A 24,118-nucleotide genomic window follows, 5' to 3' on the forward strand; every position below is an offset into this window, starting at 1 on the left:
ATTCAGCTTTACCAAGCAGAATATTCTTTTTCTTTCAGTCCTTGCCTCTGTTCACCATGGGTCCTACTGCTCTTTTTTCATGTGAGAAGCTGCATCTAGTTTCCTGTGGGGGAAGAAGTGACACCCAGAGTTTGCTTCCTTTGCATTTCTGGGTTACTGTTCAACTCAGGATGGGGATTTTAGCCTCTCTTTCTTTAGTCCTGACATAATCATCTCTAAAGTCTGTGAAGACTTCCATATCCTGTAACTAATTAAATAGAAAGGATACAGAAGGAAATATCTAGTTCACTTGACTTTCTCTACCTTAAGGAGTATTCATAGTGTACAAATTAACCCACATTTCTTTTTTTCTGATCCTTTGGTAATAATTATATAGTAGTCTGGATCTGAGCTTCCTGAAACATTACATCCATTGTCCAAAGGCATATACTTACAATCCCAAATGTCTGAAAACAATATTCAGCACTCTGTTGTATGCACAAAGTAGGATGCTGATTTTATTACAAATTCCAAATTTACTTTTTTAGGCCTCTAGATTTGACTAATAGGCTTTGCACATATTAGAATTTTATGTACTGCTAAGTAAGTTCAAGTATCCACCCTTGCTGTCAAAATTGATGTTGTAAATTTGCTAAACTAAACATGCAGTGCTTTCCTATAAATGAGGGAAGTTCACTAAGCCAGATAGTGGTAGGAAGTTCAGTGGGGGATGTTTGTCATTACTGACTGAGTTATAAGGAATAAAGATTTTTGGATAAGCTGTAAAGCTGATAGAAATGGATGAGAGAATAAATTTTGGATAGTAACTTCAATATTCTAAATCCTGTAACTTTTGGTATGTTGTATATAAACAGAGCAGGTGGTATGTTACTTCATGTGGATTGTTTAATAAAATTTATTTGTGGTTTATTGTTGCCTTTGTCATGAGATAACTGGACCCTATATAATTTTAATACAAATTCTTCCATTTGGACCTATGATGTTTACATCCTTCTGTCTCAGAAATCTCATGTTTACTTGAGCAAAAATCAAGGGGTAAAATTAACTGTCTTTATTGCTAGAATCCAGAGATCACTTCTGCAAAGTAAAACTTTTTTAGGAGTCTGTTTGGTATACTGAAAATTACTAGTCTGTCTGAATAGCCAACAAACCTTCACCTCAGACAACCTTCAGAGAACTATTTCTCTAAGTCTTTTGTAAGTCAAAATATCTCATTTATTTTAAAACTGTATACTGTTAATATATATCTGATACTTGATCCTTTTTCTCTTCTAAGGAACTGGCATAATTTCCATATTAAAATAATATGTGTCCTGTAACTGGGTATTTACTATACTTTCAGAAATAATGCCATGCTTCAGAAACATCCTATCAAAATCTTATCACCATCCAGACCAACCATACTGCAGTCCAAGTAGTTAGAATATCCAAAGCTTTATGTCCTGCTGCTTAATTAAAATAACCTTAGCAACTATTGCTTCATCAAAGGCAAATAATTTTCCACTGTCAAGTGTGAAATACTTGCATCCAGAAAGACTGATTAGCACCCAGTGCTTCCCTAAATGAAATCACCAAGAGGTGCAATCTGTTTAGCCCTCTTCAGCGTACCCAAGTCACAGGATCACAGAAACTGGAGCAATGGCAGGGGCCCACAAGGATCATTGAGTCCATCTACTGGCTCTGCACAGGTCCATCCCCAAGACTCACACCATGTGCTGAAGAGCATTGTCCAAACCCTTCTTGAGCTCTTTCAGGCTTGGTGCTGTGACCACTGCCCTGGGGAAACTGTTCCAGTGCCCAACCACCCTCTAGGGGAAAAACATTTTTCTAATATCCAACCAAATCTCCCCTGACAACTCCAGGCCATTCCCTCGGGTCCTGTCACTGGTCACCACTGGGAAGAGCTCAGTGCCTCCCCCTCCTCTTCCCCTCTTGAGGAAGCTGTAACTGCAATGAGGTCTCACCTCAGTCTCCTCTTCTCCAGGCTGAACAGACCAAGTGACCTCAGGCACTCCTCATATGGTTTCCCCTCAAGGCCCTTCACCATCTTTGTTGGCCTCCTTTGGATGCTCTCTAATAGCTTAATACCTTTCTTATCTGGTGGTGACTAAAACTGCATGTGATATTCAAGGTGAGGCCATACCAGTGCAGGGAGATCCTCTAGCCATGCTGAAAAGAGAAATGTTGGTCACAGCATTGGACTAAAACTAATCTTTCCAGAAAAATACTGTAGTGGCTATACACAGCAGGCCAGGCCTTTTTTATGAACTGTTCTGAAACAGCAGCACAGCAAATGGAGTGATATATATCTGTCTCAAAAGGAAGAAGAGAGAAACCAACCTTGTCAGGTTTTGAACTTCATTTCAAGGCATTCCCTGCCTGGTAATTGGACTGCTGAGCTACCCCAGTTGTAGAGCAGCTGGCAAGGGCTTGGCAGTGAAAGCTCAGCAGAGAGCTATTACTCATTTCAGGCCATCAGGACCCTTTTCATCTGTAGCAAATTCAGGTTATAGTTCCTGCAGCACATCCTTGCCTGGTGCCTCATTAACTGAACAACTTGTGCAGTTGGGTCCTTCACTGATAACCCTCTTGTTTTAGCCTCTTCTGCGATATAACATTGAAATTGGAACTCCAATTAAGATTAAAAGAATGCTTTCATTTGGACATCTTTACTTTTTTCTTTTAACCCTGACCTCCTGAAAAGCACTCCCTTCTGTGGAGATTTCTTACACTTAGAATTAAGCCAATAACTGTTTTTATTTTAGAAATATAGCCACAAAAATGTATTTTTCAATGAATTGCAAAAATAATCATAGTTAACTATGAATAGAACCGATAGTGTTCTGGGAAGAAGAACGTCTTTGGGAACAGAGCTGTGTGCCCTGGTAGCAAGGAAGGCCAAGAGCATCTTGAGATGAATCAAGAGTTGCTCAGACAGCAGATTGAAAGGAGGGAGATCACATCTGGACTTCTGCATCCAGTCTTGCCCTCCTCAGTCCTCCAACAGGAAGGGCACAGACAAACCTGTAGGCAGTTCAGCAGGAGCTAGCAAGGGGGCTGAAGCGCTGGTCCTGTGAGCAAAGGCTGAGGAAGCTGGTTCAGCCTGGAGAAGAAACAACACTGAGGGACTCTGAAAGCAGCCAGTACCTCAAGGTATCTAGAGGGGCCTGGTAGGAGAAAAACTGACAGCTGATGTAAAGTGCTGGAAGAGTGGTTCTTCAGACTGACTTTAAGGAAAGTGTTTTCCCTACAAGGGCAATCAAGCAATTGAGCTCGTTTTCTGAGCAAGGTGGTCTGGTCAACATCCTGTTTGCAAGACTTAAACAGGACAAAACTGTGATTAATCTGATCTGACGCCATCACTGACCCTCCTTTCAGCAGAAGGTGGGACTAGAGACCTCCTAGACTCATTTCCAATGTGAATGATTCTGTGATCCTGTTGATCAGGTGGTCATCCATGCTCTCTGCTTTGAAGTGGGTACAGACACAAACTGATGAAAAGATATAGTCAGAAAAAAGAAGTTCTCCTTTTCTGAAAACATTTTTGAGTTTAGGTTGAAAAAAGGAAATGAAAGGAAACTTATGGAAAAGGTTCAAGTTTTTGTTAGACGTTTTGAGGTCTAGGATGCAAAATAGCAATATTTGCTTTGGAAATAAGCTACAAATGCTTGTATCTGATCATACAGCATGTATTATATGCACGGGGTTACAGTCACCCTCTCTCAAATATTATTTTCTAATGTTCATAAGTCTTTATTCCTATTCTCTGTTCTTTTGGGTTAATCCTCTCTAATAAATTATCTCTAGTACTATTCTATTCTGGACATATTTCTTAGCAATTGCATTGGAATTCATGTTTTGTATGTTAGAAAAACCAAGTAGTGACTGGTAGGTTTCTTTCTGTAGGCTTTTTGTGAAGACTGTCTAGTGACTGTGCTTCGTTAGAAAATCAAGGAAATAATATTCTTTTTTATCAGTTTACCAACAGTCTAATCTTTATTCTTCTTTACTCTTCTTTCCTCCTTTCCCAGCATCCAGCCACCACTCTGACTGCCCCAAAGAAATCGTGGTTGCAAGAATAGGCTTTGCTTTGAATTTTAGAAAACAGGCAGATGTAATTGTTATTGTGCTGTAACTTGAAGTGGCAGTGCTGAAAGTGTGTCTAGTGATGGAGTTTGAGGAACAACTTGTTGATAAAAAGTTGTGTTCACATCCCTCTGTTGGTCTTGGGTTTAATTAGACCAGTCACAACTGCTTCCTGGGGAGGTACTTACCTCTCAGTCTCAACCACACACCTGTTGTTAAGTGTTTATATTTTTTTGCATTAGATGGTAATTACATGCAGGTTTTTTTTCACCTTAATTGGTGTCTTTTGATGAGACATTTATAGAGGAAATAATATTGTAAATACATACATACACATATATATGGAAATACACATGTGTACATATATATACATCCAAATAAACATTCCCTCAGACATTATTCTGTACATGAAGACATCTTCACTAATGCTAATAAAACTTTACTGTGAGCTAAAATTATTTTTCTGCAGATGATTAAGAAACTTTCCCTTTTTAAATGAAATGCTGAAAATTTAGTTGGGCAGATCTCATCTAGTGCACATTTTGCTGGTAATAATGGGAAAATCTGAAAATTCATCGTGTTGCTACCATAAGTTAATAGATGTTATTTGGAAAGCAGTGGTGGTAAGAAAATATAGTTCAGTTAAAGGAAACAGACCTTTTATGAAAAGGGTCCCTCACTATATTGTAAATGAGCATCTCACTTTTGCACACTGTGCCCTTAAATAAAAGCATAATATACTTCATTCCAGAGCTATTAACCCCAGTTGGCGTCCTAGAGCTTGGCTACTTCTCACTCGCCTTAATTTATTGAATATAACTGAAGCTAATAAGAAAAAATGAATTTTACTCTAGACCTTTTTTGAAAGCCTTGAATATGAACATTCTAACCTGGTGGCCCCTTCCCTTGTGATGTGTTTTGCTTGCACAGATTGCATACCACAGATTGTCTGTCCTCTTCTGTGTTCATGTGCGTGCTCAATGGCCAGCAACTTGTAATAGCCGTTGTGTTCCGCAGTGTGGTGCCTGTGACTATGATGTGGCCTATTAATATGTTGCACATGTTGACCAGGCACAGAGCCAAGATGTCAACATGTTTGTAAAGATGTCTTGGAAAGATGATTAAACCTTTAGTGTGTTGTGATACTTGTGAATGCAAAATGGTGCTGAGAAAAACATTGCTTGGCTTATTATTGAAAGGTTTATTTTGAAAGCTCGGAACTGTGTACTTAAGCAAGTATGTTTGTGTGACGTTTCAGCTTCTTTTCATTTAGCAGAGCATAAAGATTTTTTTTTTTTTTTTTTGGTCAGGTGTGACATAAGTAAGCATTTCGAAATAAAATGTATAAGTCCCCAAGCAGTTATTATTTTCTGAAGTACCTGGATTGTGATTTCATTTTTCATTAATAGTTGTTGTTTCAGACTTTGCTTCTCGTAGACTTCGCTTCTCGTAGACTTCATTTTCATGAGGACACATTAGGCTTTTGATTGTGCTTCAGGGAAGAAAAGAGAGGAACTCTTTGAAGGTAGATTATTGGGCCAAAGACTGCTTTCTCTTTAGTTTTTACTATTATTTGGCAGCACTGTAGTCTCATAACATTAGCAGGCAGTGCCCAGTGCCTGAGGGTCTGTGGTAATGTTCTGGCTCTGGCCTTGTTCTTGTGTTAACACCCAACCACTCATGCTTTCTGCTGATGTGCATCTGTTGCCTTGTGTCGTCATCCACCTGCGGTGGCTTTGGTCTGCAGCCATCACACTGAGTCTGCCCATTGAGGACATTATTTTGATTTAATTGGGAATCAATTGTGTGACAGATGCACGTAAGTAGGAATCACAAGAGGTGTTTTGAGTGTGCATATGTATGAGAGCGCTGAGTGAATATATTCAACTGTACACTCTTGCTTGGATCCTGCTGTCACTAGTCACTGGAGAAGTCTTTGCAGAAGATAAAGTTAAAGGTGTTCTCTATTCAAATTTCAGTACACTTGGATGATAAAAGCAAAATACCTTGTTGCATCTTTCAGCCATTGTTCAACATCTGTTTTCAAAAAATAGGTGAGAAAAATAATGAATTGTGAAATGTAGTTTAAGGCTTAATTTAAATGATGTTTCCTAATGAGTACTGCTGCATTAGGAACTAGGCTTTTCCCACAGGCCTATAGGAGCTGTACTGTATCCAAAACTGCTTTTTTATTCTGTTTCTCTGGAGGGTTAGCTTGGTACCTTCTCACTGAAAGGTCCCCTTTCTTTGTGTCACTTGCTTGGCCTTTCTAATGGGATCAATTGCAAACTCTATCCATCAAAATCAGTACTGCTGTATTCCCCCCTCCTCAGTGATGTTGCTCATCCAATTCCATGGAGAGCTGATGAAGCTCACTAATCTGCAAAAAGAGCCCAAAACAACTAAAAATGAAGTTAACTCTTGTAATAGGTTAATTTCTGTCAATTTCCCAAGTTAGACTGGCTCAGCTGGGGCCAAATATCAGACTGACTGTGCTGGGCTAAAGGAGACGGAGGGTTTGTATCTGCCAGGGTGGTGAAATTGCAGTAGCTCCTCTTCACATTGGCTTAAACTTGTTGCAGTTCCTTTATGCCCCTCTGTGTAAATAATCATCCATAAGGTAACAGCCATCACTTCACTTGCCAGTCGTCTTTTCAGCTCTGACGCTGTCTGCAGTGCTTCTTTTAGAATAATGTAAAGTTTTATGAAGACAACCATGTATTTGCTGCTACTGGCATTTCTAGGTGTGTCTTCAAATGTCACAGGTTTGGGTTTGGTGTGTTATACTCATTGAACTGAAAATACACTCCATTAGAGCAGCTGATCAGCAAACTAGTCTGTTCATCAGCCAGATCTCTGGAGCAGTGCTCTGTTAAAAAACCCCAACAGATACATGTCTGAATGATCAGGTTATTCTCAAACATGTGTTGCTTACACACACCACTGTACTTTCAGAAGGGCTTAGTTTTTCATAGACTTGAAGCAATATTGCATTTCTTATGGTAGTTCTAGCTTTTAATGCATTCTCAGTTCAAAAACTGTTGAAATATAGAGAGTGTTGAGGTGCTGAATTGACACTGTTCACAACTGTTATTGCATAAAAAAAGAAAAAAAAACACACACACATAAAAAAATGAAAAAAAAGCCTTCCAGTTTGTTTATATCTTGACTTAACACTTTTTACATAATTTTAGAGAATTTGAATGTTGGTAAAATATTTCCCTGACACCTCTCAACAGGGAAGAAAGGATATTTTACAGTCATTATAGTATTGGGTTTGAGCTTTGAATTGAGCTCATCCTTGTTTGAAGTGATGCATTAAATCTCAGTGTAACTTTGGTAAAGAGTAGTGCCAGGCTACAGAGCTAGTCTTTGAAATGTGTTTAGAGATACATGGATTTAGCTGTAGAATTAAGATTGTGTTAACGCCTATGTAAAGTAACTTTCTTTGGATGTTAAAACTCATGAAGTTTAAAAAATTAGAAGGTTAAAAAATAGAAGGTAAAAACAGTGCAACTTTGTGATTATATTTAAAAACTGGTCTGTTTTCTTTCTCAACAATTGTTGGGTGTAATTAGAGGAAGAGAGAAAAAATGGAACAATTAAGACATCATACATACAAAACAAAACAAAAACGCCACCTCCAGTCTGTAGGTGTTATACTGAACAAGAATTTGGTTTTGTCCCATCTATCTTTTTTTATGTAGATAGCATTTACTCATTTATATTGCATTTTAGCTCTAAACTGCGATTAGAGCTAAGCAGTAGACATAAGATTTGTCAGCAGAAAAATTATTCAAGAAGTAGAAAATAAGGACAAATAGAACAATGGTCAGTGTATTAACACTTGGCTAGAATAAGGACAAATAGAACAATGGTCAGTGTATTAACACTTGGCTAGAATAACTCCCTAAGTTATAGAAAAGTATATCTAGCAAGATACTAGGAAGTTCTAAGGTTAATAATGGAGCTCTGTGCATTGTATCTTAAGGCTTACAAGCAGGTATTGTATTTGAAATAAGCGAGCATTGTTTTAACCAAAGGTACGTGTGCTTATAGTGGTTGGATAGAACTACTGGCTATATGCTTATACTTTGTGTGATTAGTCAAAAAGCTTTTAAAGTAAGTTGTAACATTAAATTCTTTGTCTGCTGCCTAAGATGTGAGCTGTTGGCATGTTCCCATTGTCATAACCATGGAGACTAATGCTAAAAAATAAACATGTTCCTCAGCAGTCCTATCCCGTACATTTGTACATAGTCCCCCAGCCAACAATAGAAAGACTTGTACCCAGTAATAGATACTGGGTTGTTGTTGTTTCTTTTAAGCTGAATATATACATGTTTGTTGTTGTAGCTCTTGGAAACCTGTCCTTTCTTTCAGAAAATATTATATGTTTTGCACAGTTTAACGCTACATACGTATATGGGGTTATTTGCAATCTCTCCATTATCAAGCAAGAGAATTACACTATATATTGATGATTTGGGCTTGTTTCTTTTCTACAAGAAATAATCAGCTTCCCCTTCATGTCTTGCTAGGACAACAGCTGCAGATGAGATTGAGCTTCCATATTTAATACATTCTATTAACTTCACACATCCAAACACACATTGGCTCACTCCCTCACGCACCCCTGTGTCACATTAGAGGTGAGCAGGCCCTAATTAAAAGCACGCACCATCTGCCGGAGTGCGATGGCAGAGTGGCACTCCACAGCCATCCTGATTCCTGTGATTGAAATGTATTATTTATGAGCTCAAAGAGAAAATACGCTACTTGGCTGGTGAAAGCTGCATTGGGAGCTGGATAGCACCATCTAATGGAATAGAGTGCCACTGGCTATTCATCTTTCCTTTTCTTCCACTCTCCTCAGTCTCCTCCCCCAATAATTTTATTTTTCAGTCTTGTCCTTGGGTTTTCTGTGATTGCATTTCAGACAATTTTGTCTCTCATGTTCCACTTTTATACAAGATTGGAAAGGGTTGTTGAAATATTAAACTAATTGTGGGGGAGTTTTGCAGCCTTTTGTTTCCTTCCAGTGCCACACATAGGGTTTTATTTTCTGTAGCAAAAGTGATACTGATGTGATGTGGTGGTACAGAGGAACATGAGGAAGACAGATGAGCAAGATCAGGTTACTGCATTTCTCCAGTTCCTCTCAAGGACCCGTGTAATGGATGTATCCACTGCTCCATCTGAAAATTTTATTTTCATCTGGAAATTGGCCTTGATTGGGATGGAGGGAAGGCAGGATGACAGCACACTACAGACTGTGTGAAAGTTCTTTACTGTGTTGGAAAGAAAGGGCAAGATTTGGGAAAAGCTGCAGCTTTGGACCTTCCTGTCTGGAAGCAGAGATCATAACCTCTTCCAGCTTGCAGAAATCATGTTCTGTTGTTGCTTCTTAGTGGGGAAATGAATGAGGAGGTGTTGGACGGAGGGGTGAAATACACCTTGTCAGGAGAGGAAAAGGGTGACAGGGAAGAAGCCCTTTTTGTGTTAATTGCTCCATCAATCTACCTTTGTTGACTACTAGATTACAACACTGCATCTAGTAGAAATGTATATTGAGACAATGACCTTTAGGATATGCAGGTTAAGAATAGTCACTCTGGTTCAAAATAATCTGGGGAATTATTTTCTGGTCCTTAGCCTTTTTGTGATATTCTTGAGTTTTGCAGTATCCCATGCTGGACATCCAACAGTATGGCTTCAGCACAAGCAAGCAGTTAAGATTGGACTGATACTTGAAAAACAACATTTTTCTGCAGTAGCATCCAATAGAAGCACTTTTTTTTAAATTATAGGATCTGGTCACTACTTCAACTCAGGCAAGACAAAACCTTAAGTAAAATGATATGTGTCTAAAACTGAGCAAAATAAGTACATATATATGGGAGGTGTGCATTTTATCCTTTGTATCAGCATGTTTTAAAGAATGTTGAAATGACATAAATCATGGCATATCTGTGAATACATGTCCTCTTATTGTTTGTGTTTAGAACATATGCCATCAGAAGGATAAGAGATGCCTTTAGAGAAAACAAGAACATAGCAGATTCTGAAAAAATAGAAGAACTACTGAATAAAGCCAAAGCAAACCTAGAGGTTATTCAACGGCAGGTATGTTAATTTCTCTGATTTTTTTATGGGAGTTGTTCACTACTCATTTAACTGTCTTATGCCATTGGAGATGGAAAAAAAATTTCCTTGCTCGAAACATCTCTAGATGAACATCAGGTTTTGTCTGAATTTGCTCATCCTTTCATCATAGGTTCAGAGAGGTGCCTTTGACACTCACTCCAAATAGTCTCACTTTCTTCTGTGTTTGTTTTTTCCCATCTCCAGATACAGTGTTAAAATAGTAACAGAACAAGAAAATTCTGACGTGAATTAAGTAAATGCTGGCTAAATGTGTCCAAACAGGGTGATAGGTTCTTCTTTGGAAAATTTGAGTCACTGGCAATATTTTTCTTCAGCCTTGTCTGAGTAGCATTTATAGCATCTCTGTTCCTTCCACTAGGTACCATGTTACTAAGAAATGAAGTAGACTTGGTTGAACTTCAGATACTTTTTTAACTTCTCATTCATACCCACTGTCTATCTAAAGTGACTACTAAAAATTGGAAAGCAAGTTTCTATGCCTGACCTCTCCGTGAGAACTTACAGTGCTTAAGCTGCTCCTCCTTGCAAAATCTGTGTTTGCTGACACCAGTACACCAGTCAGAGCTCAGTAGAACTTTTATTAAACACTGAATGAACATGTGTACCTGCTCCTCCATGGATTGCTTTAATATGGCTCTTTAAACAACCAGCAGGTCAGTTGGATGGGTTCTTATTTTAGTAGGGAGCTGGGCCCTTTGATTTGACAATTAACTATGGATGCTTCAGTGCAAGTTATTTTTTTTTTACTTTCATCTCCCAGGAACAGGTGGGGTTTTTTGTGCTACCATAGTTTTGCTATCTTTTTTTTTAACTCAAACACTGCTATGTTTTTATTTGTTTCTCAGAGAAACAATCTGGATTGGACTGTTCCAATGCAATTACATTTGAATGTTGGGGTGTTTTTTCTCAGATCTGTAGGTGATAATTGGCATTTTCAGCTCTTCTAATTCTTGCTTAAGATAAAGTCTTGCTAGATAAAAACTTTGCAATTTTTTTTCTCAGCAAAACATGATTCTACTGATCTGAGTCCTAATAGGTCTGGGACAGATTTTAAAATAAAACTCCTCTTTCCTTTCTAAGTCCTGTGTAAACCCAGATTACTTTGTTTCTGTAGATCCTAAAAAAAAATATTATTTCTCTAAAACAGACTCTTGACAGGCTGGACTTTTGTCTAGGATAGGGGTCTTCTTGCCTTGCACCTTTTTTCAAGTTTTCTTTTAGACTAAAGACTGTCCCTTAGCATCAGTCAGCATCTTTTTGTTATGCATTTATTACTGTATCAGTGGGACATACCAGAATAATTCAGAATGGCCTCAGTTATTGCTAAGCCTGAAGGGTTTTGCATGTTTGTTTCAAACATCAGCTATTTGAGGGCCTTCTCCAACATTAAAAGCCAAATTGCTGAAGTTGGTTTTAAATCAGATCACTATCATTCCATGTAAGAATTTCAGGAGAAAAATACTTGAAAAGAGGGAATATTAAAGACAGTGACACAACTTTCCATTTTTAACACTGCTAAGACAGTGAAACTTATGTTCAAATATCTCTTTAATGTTGCACTTCTAGACATTTTCCAGAGAAAGTACAAGCACGCTGCATTCACTTTTGGAAGGGTTTATCTTACCTGTTTTCAAGAGTAATAGATAATAAATGTTATTATACAGTAACATAATGGGCAATGGAACTTTTAAACAAAAAATAATCCGATAGAAGAAAATTATTTTATCAAGATAATTTTTTGACATGCATTCCTGCAAGAGTTGATTGTTTGGATATTAAAGACTTCTTTTTCCTAAAAAATTGCAAACTGTTGTGCTTTGCAGAATCTCTTTTATGTTTCAGCGTTGTGTCAGTCCCATCTGTAAAGCAAGAGATAAATATTGTAAAAATAGCAACACTGTTTTAAAAGCTTTTCATCAGGACTATTAAAAACCTGAGCATCTAAATTCATATTAATATTTACTTGCTGTCAAATTTCATCATGCTCTGTTGAAAAAGTTCATTCTCCCTATCTATTTAATTGAAGACCTAAGTAATGAAGTCATCTGACATTATTAAGATTTTATATTTAAAATTAACCAAGCATAATATAAAGTGCTTTTATTTTTAAATGCAGAAGCACTGAAGTAAACATGAGATCTAGCATACAATTTTTTGCTAAGTTTGGGGTTTATTATGATGTGGTTCATCTTGGTATTGCTGACGTTATTCTAGTATGTCAGTAGAAATTAAATAATATCCCTATTTGCTGACAATTTGCTGTTACTCTAAAATCAAATTTATATTCACTTTACATTCTAATTTATGGTTTAGTCATCAAAGTGACCATTGAAGTGTAAGATTCATAAATAACTATTTGAATCAGCCTAGTGGGAAATGTGCAGTAGTGACAGATTACTGTCATTTTGTTCATGTCAGTCACTGTACAATTTACTGGAGTGTTATAAAAGTAGCTCTATAGTGCTGAAAAGCATGGAGGAACATTAATCTCCAGCTTAATCCTCCTGTGCTTATTATTGGTTTTGATTTTATAATAGCCTGGCTAACGGAAGGAACAACTCATTTTCAACACTGTTAGCAAAGATTTTTGTGCATGTGTGTTTACTGTGTAAACAACAAAATTTTGTGATGTCTTTCCTGTAGAGAAGGATGTTGTGAGAAATGCGTTGTCACAAATAAGTGTGAAGTAGAAAGTTTTAAAAAGTTTTGAGGTGAAGTCTTGAAGGTGTTTAAGGATTGCCATAACAGCCATTCCCCAGCTATGCTAATATGATTTCATTTGTGAGTTTCTATTACTATTAGTAATGTTTGTATGTTATTGGTAGGGAAATTTGCACTGAAATGTACTGCTGCTGCTGAAATTTAAGATTTATGAAAGCCACTTTGAAGATTGGCTAATATTGGGTGTTTTGAAGTTTTCTTTATGCCATTCTGTCTATTGGGTTTTGAACTGAAAATATAACAGTGAAGTTCAAAAGCTATAGTAGACATGTGTGCTCTGATTCATCAAAGCCTTGTTTTAATTTATAGAATGTCTCATTCTTACATATTCCTCTGTAGTGCTTTCTTCTCAGTTTTGTATTGTAGCTAGAAACTGCCAGTCATCTTGTTGTCCAGTGAAGAGGGATTATTCTGTTTTTCTTGGCAGCTCTGAGCCTTTGTCATCAATTTTACTGGTTTTAACATCACACACCTACAGTACTTTTCAATAAAAGTGTTTTAGTATTTCACAGCTTTGTTTGTCTCTTTAAATAATCCAAACTGATGAGAATCCTGGTTTGCACAAACCTTGGTCAGGGAGACAAGAGATGGCACCGTGAGTGCTCAGACAGTTGGGACTTGTGGATATGCCTCCTTTACAGCTGGCTGGTGATCTGTGTTTTTTAAGGGAACAGATAAACTTTTCATTTGAGTTTGAGTTTTCCTTAGGCTTGACCTCTCTTACTGTTCCTTTCAGATGTGTAGAATGAAGGAATGTGGTGTTGATGCATGAAACAGTTAGAAAGGTTCCGCTGATAGTGATAAATACTGAGTACTTGCAGCATTTTTCATGTTGGCAGCATGTTATAAAGTACATTCTAATCCTTGAAATATCCATTGCTTGTAGTAACTTTAGCTCCATTTCTCTTAATGAAATGCTTCATGACTACTCCTTGATAAAAGCCCACATCATACTTAGTGTGAGATTTTGGTCTCATATTCTTATGTTTTTCCATAGTCAAAATTATTAGTATGGTCTGTGCTGAAACTTCTGCAAAATAAGAACAGTTCTGCTGGATCTTTTATTTTTCAGCAAGCCGAGTTGCCAGTGCAGCTGTGTATAGCCAAGTACTCTGCCTTCTTGAGGTGTTCATTAGCAGTATTTTATCTTGGCAATATTGTGAATTTGAATAACACTTGAATGGAAGGGGAAATTAAACTGAATCAGTATACTAATACAGCACTCATATTCTTATGAATTAATGACCATAAAGCCATAAGGAAACTTTCTGTTAATCAAAATAACATAAATTTTAAAACATGTTTAATAAATATTAGCAAGACAAGCAGCTTCAATTATAGTTGCTATAAAAAATGAAAGGTAGAAGTACTACCCTAGTTTACTGCACCTGGTTTGAATTGACTGCTCATCCTTTGAGCAGCAAATATTCCTATATTACTAATTGTCAAGGTGTATGTACTTCTGGACTGAAAGCATTTTGTCAAGTATTTGTAGGAGTGGTACCAATTTACACAGTTGTGAGTTTGTGACGTTGGAATTGACTGTCTGAAGGAATTTACCAAAATTTAAGAAATGTTCTGGGTATCTGAACAAGTTGTTTTTATACTGCAGAGCACTGTAGGCTGGATGCCCTTTGCAGGAGAAGATTCATTTTGAAAAGTCTTGTTAGTATTAGATTTGGGCTATTTATGTCTAAATTTGATGAATATGTAAGAAAGTTGCAAAATGCTGTGTAATGTGTTTCATTATGTTGGCAGCAGTTCTGAGGCAAAGAGGAAAGAATAGCTGGAAAAGCCCTTTGAACACAAGGGGCAGCATCACGCTACTGTTCAGCAGTGTGTGTAGTATTGACAAGTCATGTCTTCCTGCTGGCAGACAATTCTGTTGGGGTTCTAATATGGTTCATTCTTATCAAGCTTGTCACTGCAAGGAAGTTTTAAAATCACAGATTTTTTTGCTGCTTTTCTTGAGAAGCTCTTTGAATTTTATCTATTTTCTTTCCAGCTTTACAATGGCAAATACCCATTTCTCTACAAAAATACAGATTTTTCTTCCATAAAATTGTAGACTTACAGTTCTTAGATAAGAACTGGAAGTTTGCTGGGGCTTTCACTTGTGCCATGTATTTTTATTTATTACAGTTGGACATCATTTTCCAGCCAGGATAGAGCTGACATTACACCACCTCTATGGCCATTTAGCTATGCCACTTAAAGCAAGCGTAGAAACAGTAAAGTTTTCAAATGCTTCATTCACAGTAGAAGAGCGGGAGTGAGTGGCATAATCAAAAATGGACAAATATCCTGGTAAAACAGTTTTATCAAATCACTGTACGATATCCATGAATTACCTATACACTTCTAAATCCTTGGATTGGCAGCTAGAATGTAGAGAATATGTGGCATGAGCCTCTTGCATTTCTCTTGCTCCTAGCCTGTTGCAGTACTGGTAGTCAGTTTTTAATTGCTTTACCACATCATGAGTTCTAGCTTGTTTGGTTCCTTACCTGCAATTACCAAAATTTTGCTGGAAGCTTGTGGCAAAGCCACAAACTGAATTCAAATCAGCTGACTCAGGGTTTAGAAGCCACTGGGGGCATTTTCTGTGTTTGTTGGTGGTTTTCATTTTAATTTTTTTAAAATTTCAAAGCTCTTTGGGGTGATATTTTTAGGTATTTTCTTTTCCTTGAGGTAATTTAAACCCTTTTGTTATGTTCATGTTGCCTTTATCTCACAAGTGGTTTGAAAACTTCAAATACTTAATAAGAGTAACCTACCGGGAAGCATATGATTAAGGAAGACAACGGAAATCCTTAACATATATTAAAATTCAGAGCTCTTGACTTAGAAAGAGACACAGGTGCAGGTGAAGGAATGTAAAACATTTTGTTTACTGTCTTGCAGTAAACAAAAGAAAGCTTCAAATTGAAATTGGGAAACAGTACATTAAGAGCTATTTTTCAGAGTTTTTTATTTCAGTAGGAGAGTAAATATATTTTACATGCAGTAAATATCCATAAGGTTTTGGGGGTTGAAAAGGAGAAGGAACAAAGAAAAAGGTGTCATAGGAGTGACTTTGAAAAAGGTTTGGTAAATTTAAACAGAAACCTAGCTGAATCAGAGCTTGTCCCTTCACAGAACTTGTTTGCAGTGAGGTCTGCTTTGGCCAGCTTTTCCAAATACCTTTTTCATCTTGGCATGTAGGCTAGCTTTGGAGATGTGCAACATTGGAACAGATGCCAAAAGCCAGAGCTGTCATTTCAGCTTAATTTCTGGCATCTGAGGGTGCAGGAAGTGTAATAGACATTTTACTCGTCTTCAGGTGGCATGGCTCTCCAGGTTACACCTGTGTGAGTCTCCAGAGCAGTGTTACTCCTTAGGCTTTCATTTAACTCTCCTGATGGAGAACAAGATTGTGTTTTCACAAGTGATTTGCTGCTGTTCATTCTGCTGACTAAACTACAAATGGCAGGTTCTGTCTGCAGTATTAAATTCCAAAGTAGACTGTGCATTGAAAATAACCTTTAGGCTGCCAGCAGAGGCGATTCAGAGGTAGAATGAGGCTTTGTCTAAGAGCTTAGGGTAAAACACAGCATTTGATGTATGCAGTAACCTTTCCTAAAAATAAAGACTGCTGAGTGTTGGCCAATGCATTTAAAATACTGTAATTATCTGTCATAAAGAACTGTCATTATTTTTGTTGCATGTATTTAATGGCTAATCCAGTGAGGCTGGGGCCTTATCATAAATAGTAACAGTAGTTATATAATACATCCAGAGCTGTGAGCACCTGATGTTCTGCACAGATGAAGGCTGTCTGAAGGACAGGAGAAGGACTTACTTTCTAGTGAGCAACTCGGCGTGGCAATATGTCACATCCAATAAAGCATATGCTAAGTGTAAACTTCCACATGGAAAAGAGTAAGTTTTACCAGCCTGGCTGGTCAGTAGCTCCTTGAAATGGTTAGGAGCATTAACCATTCTGTGCTGAAGAAAGCTTCAGAAACAAGAAAATATCATATTTTCAGGCAGATGTGTCCCTCTGCCATTTGCCCCTTTGTGCTTTCTGCTTAGCTGTGTTTGGTGGCCCAAGGGTTTCAGCCCAGGGTGTAAATGGATATGGTTCTTAGGGGTGGCTGTTGCAACAAAACTTCAAGGAGGCTTTTCTAAATGAGGTAACAGGAAATGTGTGTGTGTGGCTTAGTACAAATAAAAAATACTGTCAAGACAGGGAAGGTAGAAATAAGTGCTTTAGTTTTGATCACAGAGGAAATTACTTCTGCTGTGTTTCTAATCTGACTGTGTCATCTTGCTTTGATGCCTGTCAATCAGATTTGCAATGGTGCCCAATGAGGGATGGTTTGAAAATTGAGTTTCTTGAATTGAAGTGTATTAACCTTTGAACAGCTTCTTGTCTTCCTTGCTGTGTGATGTCTCCTGCAGAGTAGAACATTTGTGGAGGTTCTCTTTTTTACTGAATAGGAAAAGGAGAAGTATGGCAATCTTGCATATTATTTATGAAATGTATAACCTTGTAAAAGCCTTGTGTCTGTATTGTGACTTACATTCACATCAGAATATTGATCTCTCGTGAGAGTCCCTTCTCAGGGGTAAACAAGTTTTAAATACAGTTAGACCTTAAGGAAATTAGAGGGATTGCTGTTTTAAGGACTTCTAAAAAAGGGAGAGAGACAAAAGTGCTGTTACTGAAATGGTGATCTCTTGATCTCTCACTGTTTGTTGGTTGCTTTTTAATCTGTTGTAGTTTTATTTCTTTTTTCCTTGGTGTGAAAACTTTCCATCCTGATTTTCTACTGCTCATTGGAAGGAGACACTGTCAGATTCATTGGCACTGCAACTGAGCAGGCACACTTCCCTCTGGGAGGAGCTTTAACATATTTGTCTGGTGCCTCTGATCCCCAGGACTGTGTTCTGCTGCCCTTGAACTGCAGTCTGTAATTCAGGATGACAATGTTGGTATTGGTACCCTTGCTGTCTGACAAGTCACCTGGTCCCATAGCTGTGGTAAAATGGGTTTTTTAATGACATTTCCCCCCCCAACCCCATGCTCAATCATTAGTCTCAGCATATTATAATTTCTGCTTTTCCATTTACAGAGGAAAATTCCAGAGTTTTTCCATTTCCAGCTTACAGAGGGAAGAGGAGGCATTTTAGCTCCTCCTTTTCTGGCCTTTCAGATGAACATTGCTTCTCCCCACAGCACACTGAAAATATGTTTTAAAATTTCCCCTACCACTCTAAATCAGATGCTTTTTTAATTTGTTTATTTCACAGATGGCTTTTCAGGTCTAAAGAATTTATTCTTTTCTTCATTCTCAAGATAAGGGCAGTCTGCAAAGACCTCCATTTGCCTTATTTGCTCTAAGAATCATGGCTTCATGACTGATTAATATTTGCCCATCTTATTATCTTTGTGCTTCTGTTGGTTGTCACTAAAACTCTTCCAGTTTCAAAGGTGACACTTGCTTTCTTACTTTAAAATTGCTTGTCAAAATGAAAGCTGTTTATTCAATCCACCAACATTAAGTGTCATTTTACAAAACTCTGAAAAAAACAGTTACTTAAAAAAGAAACAACCCTATTAATATTCCTTTGTGTCTGGTATGTCTGCATATATTGTAATCTTCTGGGCACCCACTGAATACCCCTGTGGGTTATCATAGACCAAACATGGTCTCTGTCACCAATACCATTTGACTGAATTTGCAACCAGGTAAATTCACAGTGATCTACTTTTATTTTGACAATAAACATATATGTGACCTTCACATAAAAGCTCTTTCAGGCAAAGAAGCTTTATCATTGATGTGTTATTTTACAATTTTGTCTTTTTTATACTCAGCAGTAATTCAGATTCTGTCTAGTGTCTCTGTAGTAAGCTGCTTGTATTTGAGGGAAATGCATTTGATCCATGAAGTTGTGATGAAGGCCAGGCTTAGGGAGGAAAGTTGCTAGACTCTAATAGCAGTGTGTCTGATCAGGCCCTTGGAAGTTTAGGTAGGGAAAGCTGTTTTCTAGACAAGAGTGTAGAGTGAAGTTTAATTAGTGTTTACGCAGTCTCCTTGGTACTTGGTGCATTGCTGCTGTCTTTAGCTTTGGGCTTTCTGAGGTGAGCCTGGGTTTTTTTTGGCCATTAAGAGCTACAACTGCAGTGCCCTTCATCTTTGTGACAGGCATTATGCCAGTACATTAATTCTGAAAGCAAGTAAAAAGAAGAAAGAAGGAGCCCAAACTCTTACAGTCACAGTTAAATCACAGTTTGACTGTTTCCTGTTGCTTTCTGAGGTATGTCAAATACATGTTTCCCCTCTGAGGTATGTGCTGCCTGAATGTCCTTCCTTGGCTGTTGGCTTGGCAGGAAGTGAAGCATTACTAAGCAGAGTTTTGAACTCATCTTTATAATTTTGTCACCAGTAGAAAATGCATAAATGCATAGTTTAAAAAAAATCTGCTGTTTATGTTGTAAAAATAAGGTCCTGCCCCTCATCAAGGCATATATTAATATTGCAGTGTAGTGGCTAAGTAATACATTCATAGTTTTTCTTCAGTGAGCATAATTGACTTGCTGAGCAGTAGCTTTGATAATTCTTAACCATATTTTCACCCAAGTGTGTGGTTAATGAGAGCATTATATGACCTAATCAGCCTTTCACATTAATACAGATCTTGTTTATAATTCTCTTGATTTTGTTGTTGACCCAGTACTTTGGTTCTGTGTTCAAATTATCTTAATTTTAAATGAAAATATTTCTTGTCTCACAGAAGTCTAATTTCTATGCACATTTGCCAGTAGTGAATACTTAGTGGGAGTGATTACTCTCTTAACTGCTCATGCCAGTATACCTCTGGGAGGTTAATCAATCTTGTGCTTTTTAATTGACATCAATAATGTGTTTATATTTATCAATATTTCTTAATTGTCAAGTTATAACTGTGGAACTTCAATAATAAATCATAGCAATGGTTAACTTCATACATTAGATTTTTAAGAGTCTCCTTAAGCACTTTGACAAGTTGTAAATTGCTTTTAAAATGATGTATGTATACTCATGGGGGAAGAGGTGAAAAAAAATGGTATGCAAAGTCATGCTGTCAACTAATACTGCAGAACTGGCCCATTGACAGTAACATACCTTTATCACATGTAGGATATGTTTTATGGGAAGAAAAGGGGAGTAAGTCTTTTCAAACTGCTTGTTTTATTACTAATAATTTTGTGACTGTGACAGTGCTCATAGATTTGTTGTGTCATCCCCAGGGAATTGTCAGGGCTGGGACTTTTTCCATTTTCTCAGCTGTAGAGGCAAGACAGGACAGAAAGAATTACCAGTTCTACTGCTGCTCTGCAGAAGTAGCAGTGAGCTGTGGGAGATCAAGGCATCCTGATTTTGATGGTGCATTTTGCCAGTGTTCTTAAGATATTGAGGTGGAAATGAAGGAGCGGAGGGTAGCTCTGTTTAAATATAAGCATATGTTTAAAGACTTGGGTGCACAGGAAAACAAATTATTTGCCCAAGTTCACAAAATATGCTTACAGTAGGAATTAAGGCATGATAGTCCAAGTCTTACAACATATACCTCCATCATCTGCCTCGCTCTGTTCCCTGTCTCCTTTAAACCCAAGGAGCAGTATTCTGAAGAAGGAAATCTGCACAGACAGAAAGCTGGCAGGATGCTGACACCATTGTGTCAGTCTTACCATGTTTTATGGGCTACATCCAAGACAGTATAGGAACTAAAAACTTTGCCTAATGAGAGGTGAAGAAAGAAGATGATGCTGTTTTCTAAGTAAGTGAAAACCAGTGTGAACACCAGGAACATCAAGACTGGACTTTATTTGAAAAGACTAAGTATTAAATATTCCAATTTAGTCTGGCAGCCATTTTGTTGACTTCTTGCAAATGTCATAGGTCATAAATTAAACTGCTCCCACCTTTTTTGAATGAGACAAGACTGATCAGAAACAGCTATTCAACAAAATTACAGTAGTTACCAAATCCAATTGCATTTAAAGCAAGTGTGTGTAATCAATCTTTTTTGAAGGGTAAAGCAATTCACGAGAGTAATCCATTGGCACTTTCTTTAGCGTGGCAGATTAAGTACCTTCACGTTGCATGTAGAGGGCTTTGCAGTAGGTTGCTTGTGTGAATAAGTGATATTTAGGTTCAAAAGCAGACATCCCATAGTGCAGCTGGTCTGCCACATCAGTCCAGACTCTGCTGCACAGGTTCTGAGCTAGAGGTCATTCACATCCATGTCTAGAAAGGTTAACTTGTGTCAGTGTATGAATGTGTGAACGAACACAAGTCTTTAAGAAATTGTGACCTTTCAGCAGCATTCAAATTCTATTTGTGCTTTTGGCCTCAAACCTACTAAGGTTCTTGAGGTATGTAAGAAACTAAGTTTCGTGTGGCTGTGTGGTTGTTTGACCTTGACTGGACCCCAAGTGCCCACCAAAGCTGCTCTATCTCCTCAGCTAGACAGGGGAGAGAAAATACAATGAAAGGTTCATGAGTTAGGATAAGTCAGGGAGAAATCACTCACCAATTACCCTCATGGGCAAACCAGACTCATATTGGAGAAATTAGTATAATTTATTACCAATCAAATCAGAGAAGGCTAATGAAAAATTAAACTAAACCTTAAAAATTGTTTACTTCCACTCCTCACTTCTTCTGAGGCTTAAAATTACTCCCAATTTTCTCTACCTCCTCTGTGCAGAGGCTGGGAAATGCAGGCTGCAGTCAGTTCATCATACATCATCTCTGCTGCTCCCTTGTCCTCAAAGGGGGCTCCTCACACTCTTGCCCTGCTTCACCATGAGGCCCCTCCTGCAGGAGACAGTCTTTTATGAACTTCTCCAGTGTGAGTCTTTCCTATGGGGTGTAGTCCATCAGGAACAGACTGCTCCAGCTTGTGTTCCTCACGAGGTCACAAATCCTGCCAGCAAACATGTTCCTCTCCACCAGTCCAGATGTCCTGATGAGAGCCTGCTTCCCCTAGGGTTCCAGCCTCCTTCAGGCATCCACCTGCTCCAGTGTGGGGTCCTCCACAGGCTGCAGGAGGATCTGTGCTCCACCATGGACCCCCTGGGCTGCAGGGGCACAGCTGCATCACCATCGTCTGCATCCCAGGCTGTGAGAGCGTCTCGGCTCCAGCACCTGTAGCACTTCCTGTCCCTCCTTCTGCACTGACCTGGGTGTCTGCAGAGCTGTTCACCTCACATACTCTTATTCCTCTCTCCTAGATGCAATTGTGAAGGTTTTCTTTTTTTTCTCCTCCTGCTTAAATATCCCAGGGGCACTACCACTGCTGCTGACCTTGACCAGTGTCAGGTCTCTCTTGGAGCCAGCTGGCATTGGCATCTCAGACACGGTGGGAAGCTTCTGGCACCTTCTTAAAGAAGCTACTCCTTTAGTCTCTCCTCTACCAAAACCTTGGCACAGGCTATTAGCATGAAGAACATAAAATCTTGTATGAATTGAGTTCTGAAAAAATTATTTTTATTCACTGTTCTCCACAAATATATTTAATGCCATCATAGCCCAAAGTGTAAGTAAAACTAGTTCAGGTTTTCCGGTACTTTGGAGGAAGACTGAAATAGTTGCTACCAGGTCATCAGGTGGGATGTGTTTTCAAATATAAGTGGGCCTGGTACAGGAAACTTGTGTTTCAACCTTCTTCCTTTTCTCAAACATCCTACATTGAGTGGGGCTACTGAGAAAGTAAGGAGTGTAATTAATATCCATAATGTATAGTCTCATAGGCTAAAAAGAGAGGATGACTCTTTTGTTCAGAGGGTAGCTGAGCAGATTGAAAGCAAGTATCTGGACTTGTGTTCACACATTTATGCTGACTAGAGAACTCAAGGTACTCTGGAAGTCACAAGAATGAAAGCTACAAAATTATTTAAGGATTCAAGAGCATGAGCTTTTTCCCTCAGTTCATATTTGAATAAGATCAATACAGTGTAAAAGTAGAACTTGTGGTCTTTTTCATCTTTTGGTAAAGTACAGACCATCTGTGATTCTATTCTTTCCTATATCTTCATCTAAAAGGAGAGTAACTTTATGCTGCAAATCTTCCTTCAGGAAATAGTTCCTTCCAGGAAGCTGAAGAGCACTGTGGAGCTTCACAGTGCACTTTATATTTTTCTTAGGTGCTTAGCATATGCATCTCATGTTGTAAAGCAGAAAGCTTTGGGCAGAGTAGTGATGTGGCTTAAGAAGTGCCAAGTAACTATCGCCACAGACAAACAAGGAGCTTTTCATAGAATAACAGAATGGTTTGGGTTTGAAGGGACCTTAAAGACCATCTAGTTCCAATCCAACCCCCCTGCCATGGTCAGGGACACCTTCCACTAGAACAGTGAAGCTCAGCTGATGAGAATTCAGTGATGGTACTTCTAATTTCAAATGTTTGTAACAGTCTACAGTTAGGAATTTATTTTTAAAAACCACTACACAACTTACGCTATTATGTGCAAGTCAGCAGTCAGTTCATACCTGGCACCCTGACAGGAGGACCATTGATCTGGAAGTAGCGACAGATAATTCAATCTAGATCAGGTCACATATTTTTATATCCTTGTAAGGTAGTTAAATCCAGCTGCATAGCTCATAAGTTTCATCAGTGCTGCTTGATTTTGATTTTTTTTTTTCATTTTTTTTTTTTTTAAAGTTCTTTATTTGACTTGCTGGCTAAAGCTTTTTAAAATGTAAATAGCAATCTTGTACCTGTAATACAGAGTGCTGTGAGGCTGAGAGGAGAGCCTGACCTACTCTTACGAAAGAAAACAAAACTGAGAAAGAGTAGAACATAAGAACAGAGAGATCCAAGGTTTCCCACAGTATAGTAATGGATATGACCTTTAATATTGAGGCCTTTGGATCAAATTTAAGTTGGTATTAAAATTTTCTAATAAATTCCCTGCTGAATCTCACAGTTTTTTTCCTCAGACTTAATTCAGTAAGGTCACAATAAAGCAAGTGCTGTCTGTGCTATTGTAATTGCTCTCAGCAGGCTGATAATGTTATAGCTGAGAAGTACCAGCTACTGTGCTTTTATTCTTTTCTTCAAGCACTCTTCTTCCTCCATGCTTGCTCCTCCTGCTCTGACGTCT

At 38.1% G+C, this 24,118-nt stretch overlaps 1 protein-coding gene across 4 annotated transcripts in view; it reads left to right on the forward strand.

Annotated features, from left to right (window-relative positions):
* The window catches only part of LYRM4 (LYR motif containing 4), an 86,205-nt gene that overhangs the window by 11,794 nt on the left and 50,293 nt on the right, over window positions 1-24,118 (forward strand). For 3 of the 4 annotated variants that reach the window (XR_008434915.1, XR_008434922.1, XM_053964973.1), the window contains exon 2: window positions 10,092-10,212. The exons of the other annotated variant lie outside the window; for it this stretch is intronic. Coding sequence is in view for 1 of the 3 variants with exons in the window: in XM_053964973.1 (XP_053820948.1) it covers window positions 10,092-10,212 (121 nt within the window). In the remaining 2 variants the exon portion in view is untranslated. The remainder of the gene's footprint in view (window positions 1-10,091; window positions 10,213-24,118) is intronic. 4 annotated transcript variants of the gene reach the window in all.

Source organism: Vidua chalybeata, chromosome 1 (genome assembly GCF_026979565.1).
Source record: "Vidua chalybeata isolate OUT-0048 chromosome 1, bVidCha1 merged haplotype, whole genome shotgun sequence".
In the NCBI taxonomy this organism is placed as follows: domain Eukaryota; kingdom Metazoa; phylum Chordata; class Aves; order Passeriformes; family Viduidae; genus Vidua; species Vidua chalybeata.